The sequence below is a fragment of the Populus trichocarpa genome, chromosome 13 (genome assembly GCF_000002775.5).
Source record: "Populus trichocarpa isolate Nisqually-1 chromosome 13, P.trichocarpa_v4.1, whole genome shotgun sequence".
Taxonomy (NCBI): domain Eukaryota; kingdom Viridiplantae; phylum Streptophyta; class Magnoliopsida; order Malpighiales; family Salicaceae; genus Populus; species Populus trichocarpa.
This window is the reverse complement of record NC_037297.2, coordinates 12,054,043-12,064,098: the sequence shown is the minus strand read 5'-3', so window position 1 is coordinate 12,064,098 and position 10,056 is coordinate 12,054,043. Positions and strand designations below refer to the sequence as shown.

The 10,056-nt window shown below is 37.9% G+C and overlaps 1 protein-coding gene across 1 annotated transcript; it reads right to left on the bottom strand.

Annotated features, from left to right (window-relative positions):
• Positions 1-2,884: 2,884 nt before the first annotated feature.
• LOC18104448 (ABC transporter G family member 25) lies at positions 2,885-9,835 on the bottom strand. Its single transcript, XM_006376219.3, has 3 exons — positions 9,515-9,835; positions 8,557-9,382; positions 2,885-3,989 (listed from the first exon to the last, which is right to left on the bottom strand). Exons 1-3 carry the CDS (start codon positions 9,650-9,652, stop codon positions 2,986-2,988), a joined length of 1,968 nt encoding a protein of 655 aa, XP_006376281.2. The 5' UTR covers positions 9,653-9,835; the 3' UTR covers positions 2,885-2,985.
• Positions 9,836-10,056: the final 221 nt, after the last annotated feature.

Below are 10,056 nucleotides of genomic sequence, written 5' to 3'. Positions count from 1 at the left end.
AGTAATTGACTTTAAATATGTCAGCTCATAAATTATTATCAAAATAAATAAATCCTCATCGATCATCATTATGGTAGCTATAGGGAGTGACAAAGATGACCTAAACTTAGAAGAGATAAGTTTAAACCTTGAGTTTTAACTCTTTATACTAGACTCAATATAGATAAACTACTAGTCGATAAGGCATAATAGACCAATTAAAAATAGAAAACAAGTAGCAATGCAACTTATATCTCATAGAATGTTTTAGGATGATAATATCTTTCATTTATCATAACGACTCCTTTACCTTAAAAATATAAAATACTAGTTAAGATTTTCAATGACAATAATAATAGGTAGTGATTTCTTTACATTTAACACAAGTTTAAGACCTTTTCCCCTCTCAAACCTGAAGCAAGCTTGAACCATCTTAATATCCTCTTTACATGCAGCAAAGAAGCATAGTCATCTAGGATAAAAACCAGCACATTATCTGCATATTGTAGATGAATGATAAATTTGTCGTGATTATATTCAATGCCCCTGAAATAAACTGAGTCTAATGCTCTTTGAAACAATACTGATACACCCTCTACTGCAATGTCAAAAAGGAAAGGTGAAAGAGAATCTCCCTATCGCAAACCTCTCTCAACTCTGAATTCAATACTCAGGGAACCATTAATAAGAATGGCTAGTTGTGACTTTGATAGGCATTCATGGATAAGAGCCCTCCATTTACTGCTGAAGCCCATGTATGTCATTACCTCGTCTAAATACTCCCACAAAACCGAGTCGAAAACCTTGTGGAAGTCAACCTTAAAGATGAAATTGTGTCCTTCTCTCCTTCACAGTCCATGAACCACCTAATTACCAATCATGAATCCATCTAAAATTTGTCTTCTTGCTATAAACGCTGTTTGATTTGAACTAATAACACTTGGAAAGACGGATTTGAGTCTAGTGGAGAGTATCTTGGCCACCATTTTGTATAAGCCATGAATTAAATTAATAGGCCTATATTCAAAAAATCTAATCGGCTTCTTTGTTTTCGGAACCAAGGCCATATAAGATGAGTTGATACCTTTTGGGAGCTTTCCAAGTTTGAGAAATTCACTTACCATGTGAAGAATCTCAATCCCGAGCAGATGTCAGGCTTTCCAATAGAAAGTAGGAGTGAATCCATCTGGACATGGAGCTTTAGACAGTTCCATACAGCTTGCTTAACTTCGTCCAAAGTTGCATACTGCTCCAGCCAAGTAGACGATCAAGGAGAAATATTTTTAAATCCCATTGCTCCCATAGTAGCCCTTCGATGATTTGTTCTGGTGAAAAGATTGAAGTAAAAGGATACTGCAGCAGCCTTTATAACTGATGGAGAGGTGTTGTGGTGGCACCATAAATGATCTTGGAGATAGTGTTACACAATCTTCTCATGCGTGCTGCCAAATGAAATAATCTCGAGTTTCTATCCATCTCAAGTTCTGTCTTGATTTTTGTCTGCAAATGACCTCCACATTTCTACTAACCTCCCACTGCTCTAAAACTAAACTGTTCATCTTGTTTTTTTCTGCAATAGTAAGTTCTCAACTCTCCCCTTGTTCTTATAATTCCTTTATTCCATCTGAATCTCTATCTATCTATTATCCTCATTACCAAAGACCATCTTATTCCAACCTCGTAGCTTTATGGCCACATAACTAAGTTTTTCCACCAAACTGAATCTACCTGGAAATTGCCGACAGCTTTCTCTCCAAAACTCCTCTGAGTCCTTCATAAATCTCAAATGGTATACCCAACCGTTAAAAAATCTAAATGGTTTCCAGCCCCAGTTCTGTGTTGTTGGTCCCAGGACTAGCTGACAATGATTTGAAAGACCTCTCGAAAATCTGGTTAAAACCATGTCTGGAAACTGACGATGACAAGCAGGTGAAGCAAATGCTCTATCAATTCTACTCATTGAACTTCCCCGACACCAAGTATATCGATGTCCATGAAGATGGTATTCCAGCAAATCATAAGTGTTGATAAAGGACTTAAAATCCTTCGAACTTGCTGAGTTGAGAAATCCCCTACTTCCACAAGCATTCAGTGTCTCATTCCACAAAATTCTACGCTCAGAGACAGAATTCGAATGCATAAACTCTCACTGGTGCACACTGAAATTGATTCTACTTGAAAAAAATTTCATTCCACATTGCTAGAACACCCCCTTGATTTCCCCTCTGAATCAATTTAATGCCATCTAATATTTGACTCATTTCATAAACCATGAACATATCTATCAGACAAATTCTCCCGTTTTGTTTCAAACACAAAACAAATCCCAATCTCGGGATTAACAACCATTTATTAATCGAAATGCGTTTGTTAATCATGCATGATCCACAGCTATTCCAAAAAAAAAAATCAGAATTCAAAATGAAAAGCCATACCAGGCCCCAATTGATCTGCGATTACTAAGGAGCAAACCAATCTTCAATCTCTTTGCCCACATTATCCCGAATATATGCAGCGAAGGCTTTAACAGAGTGTATATCCCCGAAACCCAGTGTTTGACCATCAGCTAGCATCTCCTGAACTTCTTCCTCTATGTCAATTTTCGGGAATGCCATTGTGATGGCACCATTACTACATATCAAGCTAAGGGTTTAACACTATGCCGATTCTCAGTTCTGATATGACCAATTCTAAAGGCACATCATGCCTTTGGCATTATCAATCTAAGAAGATGAATCCTAGTTTGTTTGTTCACGATATATTGACTATGAACAGAGATGAGGTGAATACACAAATGTTAAAAAAGAACAATTGTTGTGAGCAATGTTGGCATAGTACAACACTTTTTTTTAGTTGGTAGTGTTGTTAATATCAATATTAATAACAAGGGTCGAAGAAATCCATCTTTGTGAAACTTTCTTTTTAATAACTTTTTTTTTCTCTGATTTGAAGAATTACAGTTAGAGACTTGGAAGTAACAAGAACCTTTTAGAGAAGTACAACTTATTAAGCTTTTATGCGCCTTAATGCGAGGTAAGCCAATAATCTATACCCCACAAACATGAATATCAGGACACTAACACTAACTACTGGGCTAATTTGCCCTGCAACATCTTGTTCAACAAACTTACAACTTGCTCTGTCACTTCCATGAGGTAGTGAGCAGCCCAACAAGGATGAAAGTCTCTTGCCCTCACCATATTGGACATTGATAAGTAGCTTGTAGCTGTAAAATGTTGTAGAAATGTACTTGATCCAAGCCATGCATGAAGGCAGCTTATGCACGTAAAATCCTCCAGTTAAGACAAATGCTAGCATTGTGATTGTAACTATAGTTGAAGCTTGTTTAGCATCCATTATTGCTGCACCTAGAGCAAGGCCAAGACCCTGAGAGACGAGCACGTAGCCAAGTAGAACCAGAAGAGTCAAAAGGAAAGCACCCAATTCCGGTTTCAATCCGGCCATCCAATAAGTCACAGAAAGAAATATTGTGGGGAGGATGAGCTCCATTGGTAAGTCTCCGACTATTCTCGACATGAAATAAGAAGAAAGAGTGTACATACCGGAGGCCCTTTCCTTCACAAAGATTGCTCTTTCTTGAGGAAAAACAAACACGGAGTTGGAAGATGGGAAGACCCCCCAAAAAATTGACATGAAGAAGAGGAGACCCAGACGGTCTTGAACATCTCGAAAATCCGAGTGCCACCACATTAGACCGGCAAATACTGCAGCCATGATTACTTGGAAGACTCTCAAGGTATTGAATGACTCGTGCTTCCGTTCTTTTAGGCTTCTTTGAAGAAGAATGCTGAATTGGTTGAACCAAGCGTCAATGCTAATTCTGTCGCTGCTTCTATGTTCTTTGGAATTATAGCTTCCAATACCATTCTCTTTTGTCTCCATGAAGGCAGCTCTAGCCTTCGGAGCCAACAAGGTGTTATAAGATGCAATGAGAGATTGCTTTACGTTCGGCTTATCTCTTTCACTCACACCATCAGTTTGGAACACGCCTGCATAAGTTAATCAAAGAGGTTAAAACCCGTTCAGCTATGTATCCAATAGGATGCAGTAAACCAGCAAATGCTCAATATAGCATAAAGTCTTGCAATTATTATGGAAATCGATCAAGAAGCCAATAAAGAGATCTTAGTTGTAGATCCCACATAGGACCCTCAAATACTGTAGTCGCACTGACAGATTTACAGGCACAACCTCAATGCTGAATTCTGTTTAGTAGTTCCAACAAAAATATATACAAACTTCCTAGCTGAGTACTGCAAGTGCAGCAAGTTCAACAATGATTCTCAATCAGCAACAAAAACAATTGATGGAGCTTGAGATTCATTGGATTAAAAAGTGGATTTCGAAAATTTCTAAGTGTAGGAAAACAGGATTTTATGGCCACTTTGAGGTCTATAGAGCTGTAGCCTGATAATAAAAATACAGGGTATTTTCCTCGGAACTGAATGAGAGATATATAGTGTTGCAGATTAATTTATTCCACCATGAACATCAAGAAATCATTTAAGAACGTTACAAAACCCGAAAAGACTACCTCATCTTCTGGGAAAGTAATGTAAAATACAAATCATTTACTTCAAGCTTAAATATAGCTATAAATACTTCCATCAAAGTTTAATTAAGCCTTTCAAGCTTAAGATCCAGTTCCAGATCCTCAACCACTTAGCAAATGATGATAAACAAAGATTGATTTTCAGATAACATTATTTAAATATAGATTATGTAGCAAGATAGCTGAAATTTTTTCGCTTGCAATGCTAGCAGGTGCTTGTTCCTATCTTGGACGGGACCTTTTTGGAATATAACTAGCTATCGTTAGGGCAAGTGACCATGCGAGATAGGTAAGCACCTATTTGTCTCTAAAGAGGGCATTACTTTATTGAGTTGAGCTAGGATTTCAGAATAAAACACAGAATGTAGAATACATTCATAGCAGAACACAAAATTAAGGGATAAATGCTTAATTGAGTGGAGTTCCTGTTTCTTGGAAGCAAAATGTGGTTGGCCAGGAGGGAAATTTCTACTGATAGCAAACGATCGATCAGCCATATAAAATATATGAAGATACGAGCACCACTAAACTACTTCAGCCAACCAAGTTCTAAGAAATTATGATACCTGAAACCTCATTGGACCAGGCTTATATAAACGTAAATCTACCTAATAAAAAATCCAAAGAAAACAAACAAACAGCTAAAAAGGAAATACACCACAGATAAAAAACATATATGCATACAATAGAATGAGTAATGAGCAGCACAGCCTAGCTAACAAAAGCTGACCAGTCTTTGCGGTAAGGTGGGAATCCACTAGTGTTGGTGCTGCTATAGAATTCTATTAGCATATGGTTTCAATTATTTTAACATCAATCAAAGCGAACATATTTCACTTCTAAGACTTTTGTGAGAGAATTCCCCAGGAAAATGCAAAACAACCCAACACGTGTCCCTCTTTCAAGGTATCCTACGTTGAAGATGTGCTAAAGGCATTGCAAAAGAGTGAAAGAAAACATTTTTAAACACTGCTGTGGTGTGGCCGGCCATGCAATCTTCAAAATGTTCGGGTCAATTATAAAACAATCATGTCTAGCAGTATTTGCCACTCAAATCCTTACACGTGACCAAAAGAAAGAAGAGAAGGAAGAATTGTAGTGATTGTGTGTTGCCAACACAGCATGGAACTGAATAGGAAAATCACTAACTAAATAAGGATCTCAAGAATTTGGCCAGTGGCCACTATCTTTTCAAGAGTGTCACCACTGACCATAAAACCACCCATCTAAGCGTCACATATGACGGCAAACCCTCCCAAAATGTTGATGTTGTGATTTGACCACGAAGGAGGAAAAAGATTTAGGGGACAAAGCAAAAGATTTAGCAAGGATCACTTAGTCATCATAATGGACCAAGAAATATCAATAACTTGTGTTTCTTGTAATTAAGCATGAACATATATGGTGTGATAATCTGTTTAATAATGATAAATTTTCTTGAAAATCTATAAATTCAAATACTTCAAATATTGCTAGATGTAATTTACTCTCAAACCTGAAATATATAGTTTCTCAAACTCTCTTGCACTGTCCAAAATACTTAAATCTCTCCCTATACATCTACTACTATTGAGAAGAGAAGGCTAAAGACACCATTGATGAAGAGACAATGATGCTATTTGCCACCTTCATAGTGCTCTCAAGACTAAAAGATGCTTTCTCACGCTATGAATGGCGTCACCTCCACCTCAGTCCACCTTATCATCATAGTGTCCAAGAACAGATTAAAGAGGATGCTTGAATAAACATTAAAAAATATCTCCTGCGTACGATTTCTATATATCTAATATATAAACCTAGCGTTAAACTTGTACTGCATGAATTATTTATTTATATGCGGACTTTGTCTTAGTGACATCCCCCCCACCAATCTATTCTCAACAAAATAATGGCAGCAACATTATTTTAGCGTACACTCCAAACCTAGATTTTCATTCTTATATATATATAGACTTTGATCCAATGCGGTAGTGCCAAGCCAAGAGATTGGCATGCATTGAATATATTTCCTTCAAACTTTGAGTGTAATCCACAGAGATAATCACAATTCTCCCTCCTTTATTAAACCAAAGGACACTAAAATATCAGCTTGCTTGATCAACTCTAAACATAAAAAAACTTAGTGGTTATTAATCGCTCCTTTCGTACATAGGAAGCTTTCAGCTAGTTTGGCAAAAAAATCCACGATATTTACCTTCAAATTAGTAAGTGTATAATCACTACACACGACACTCAACGTCTACATGATGTGAATAAGGTCCTCATGATGTAAGGAAGGAACTCATCATTGAAAAGATACGCGTAACTTGTCACTACCAAAACCCTACCAATGGAAGCAAGTCAGCTCAATTATAGATCCATTGAATTCAATGTTGTATAGTACCCAGAAAAAAGAGAGTAAATGATGTGATTCTTTCGACCATCCACACAGCCCGTGAGCCATCAAAACTACTGCAAAGGATATGCTAGGATGGTCCATTCTATACCATTATCTTCTTCTATGTTAGACAAAAGGTAGGGGAAATGCTTCTAAGGAAATTCATATTCTCAACAAGAAGAAAACCTCTATTTCCAACAGAGAAACATATCCAAAACTCAACCCTTCGACGGCCACTTACTCATTTTGATAATAAAATGCTTTGGATCTATTCGATCATCTCCTTCGTTTTATGAAAAGTTCAAATGTCCTAGCATGTCTAAATGCGCTACAAAACAATTAATACAAACGCGCTTCCTTCCTCAAGGTTGTTGCACACCCAAAAGGAAGCATGACACAGTTACTTGCTAATCTAGAGTCTATTTGGTGTGGTGGGTACTAGCGATAATTTTTTAAATTTTATTTTTAATATTAAAACGATTTAAAAATAAAAAAATCAATTTTTTTCTAAAATATTTTTTAAATACAAAAACATGCTTTTAATGTTGCCTGAGATGAAATGAAATGAAGAGGCACGGTGGAATCTATCTAAACGCGCTGCTCATGCGAGTGGAATAACTAGGACAAAAAAGGAAGAAAAGAAGGTAGCAAAAAACAGAGTATAAGGAGTCAAATCGAGTTGGCTAAAAGAGGTAAATTAAGAAAAGGGAAGGAGACCGTCAAAAGGAAGCCAAGGAGACAAGTGGAGAGCAAGAGAAATATTTCCCACTTCATCCATTACGACCCAAAAATCAAAAAGCCATACGCATCCCTATTAATTTTATGAATCCACTGAAAAATTCCTTGAAAATTTTTATTAAAAAACCCTTCCCATCTCATTGAAAACATTAAAATAATTATTGATTCATATCACTGCGTCTGCTACCATCCAACAACCACTAGGTAAGGTAGCTAGCTGATCACTTTGTCAGGTGTTTTTTTTCAATTAATTAACTAGAAAGGTGTTGGCAAGGGAGAGAGTATATAATACTGCAACTCAAATCAAGGTTAAGAATGAATGCCAAGTCACAATCTACAAGATATCTACACACCTACTTCTGCAGCTAGAGTTGTGTGGCAGGAAAAGGTCACCCTACCCTAGCGTGGGTCTGCCCTGGAACTTACCGTTATACTAGAAGGGACCAAGAGGGTCAGCCTACTTCTAATCTAGCTTGCAGAGCTCTATGATCATAAACATAAAGGACAGGGTAAAGATATGGAGAAGCAATGCATCTACATGCCACATGATGATGTCTTCATAAGGGACCACCTGAGCTGACTCTTTTCCCATCATCATCAAGTGTTCTGCAGTTATATCTCATCTTTTGAGTTTTGACTCTTGAAAAAGTTACAGCTCTCCTGACCTTAACTGCTCATAATGGACACATTTTAGGATCTATCTAGCTGCTACGGCTACCACACAAGTGACGTGAAGGTTTTCAATACGGCACAATCACGTTCTATTTATGTTACAAGGTTTCTGGTGATTCCTTGGTAACTCAACTGCCTATGTTGGGGGGGGGGGGGGGGGGGGGGGGGGGGGGGAGTCACTCACAAAATTACAAACAAGAGATTAAAGTATACGTACCGTTAGCGAGATCAAGGAGAAAATCAGCAGGATTCATGGGGAAAGACGGTGAGTATCCAGTTGTTTCGAAATAAGACATAGCTTCACTTCCCTTGCCAAAATACAAACACCTTCCTTCACTTAACACCATAACTGAATCAAACATTTGATAAACTCGACTTGAAGGTTGATGCATGGATGTAACAATAGTCTTTCCCTTTTGTGCAAGTGAACCTAATGTCAAAACCAGCCTGTAAGCCGCAGTTGCGTCCAAGCCTGACGTGGGTTCATCAAGAATGAGCAAACTAGGGTTTATCAGCATCTCATGAGCTATACTCACTCTCTTTCTTTCCCCACCAGAAATCCCACGTATGAAACTGTTTCCAATTATTGTATTCTCACATTTTGTCAACCCCAGCTCGGATATGACTGACTCTGCTACCAAAGTCTTTTCTTGTTTTGATAGTGATTTTGGTAAGCGAAGTAAGGAACAAAAGACTAGGGTTTCACGGACTGTAAGGTGGGGATAGAGAATATCATCTTGAGTAACAAAACCAGTTCGTTTCATTATTTGTTTTGTTGGTTTTCTGTTGTTTGCAAGGATTGTTCCTGTGAAGCTGTTTGATTGGATTCTCCCAGCAAGGGCATTGAGAAAGGTTGATTTTCCACTTCCAGATGGACCAAGGACGGCAAGGATTTCCCCTGGGGATGCCATGCCAGTGATCCCATTCAAGATTGTACGTTCTTGAATTTGATCACAAATTGTGGGTTCATGGCCTAAAATCCTCTTGATATTGCTGCCTTTGTTCCTGTTCTCAAATTTCACTCTATACCCTACTTCCATAAACTGCATGAAACAAATAAAAAATGCAGGTCAAACTCATAGTCAAAACGAGTCAAAATAAGTCAAGAACGAGGAAAACTGGGAAATTTAAAAATTAATTCTTAACTTCCTTTTGTAGTGAAGTTAATTATTTACCTTGAGAGTAATAGGATAACAAGAAGACAACATTAAAGATGGCAGGTCACGAGAATCTCGAGGAGGAGGAGCTTTGGATCGATCTGGGCCGTCCGGTGAGTCTCCATTGGTAGTTTCCACACCATTATACACAGGCATTGTTTTTTTCTATTTCTCTCTCCTCTTTAAAAGAGAAAAGGCAAAACATAAAAGATAATGGAGGACAGGGGGGAGAGAGATGGTAAATGAAGGTTTTTGTTTTTGTTGAAAGAGAGAGGAGAGAGGAGAGGGGGGATGTTGGGAGGAGAGTGGCGAGTGAGTGTATGATGAAATCAAGAATGGAGAGAGACCAGGAGGGTCTAGCAAAGAGGGGTATATATTCAGGAGGAAAGGGGGCCAATGGTTGCCACGTCAAGGTGTAACGCCTACAGAAGATGGGATACGTGGCAATTACATGACACATATGGCAGCTCTTCAAAGTGATCAATCAAGCACCGTTCACTTTCATACTTCCTTTCTCTGTTTGATTCTCATCTCCACCTTTTGTTTACCTTTTAATATTT

Excerpts from the sequence above, each read along its gene's own strand:
- LOC18104448 (XM_006376219.3), bottom strand. The coding sequence starts at position 9,652 with ATGCCTGTGTATAATGGTGTGGAAACTACCAATGGAGACTCACCGGAC. Across the intron at positions 9,383-9,514 it reads GTTATCCTATTACTCTCAAG|TTTATGGAAGTAGGGTATAG; the intron begins GTAAATAATTAA and ends TGTTTCATGCAG. Across the intron at positions 3,990-8,556 it reads TCTCCTTGATCTCGCTAACG|GCGTGTTCCAAACTGATGGT; the intron begins GTACGTATACTT and ends TAACTTATGCAG.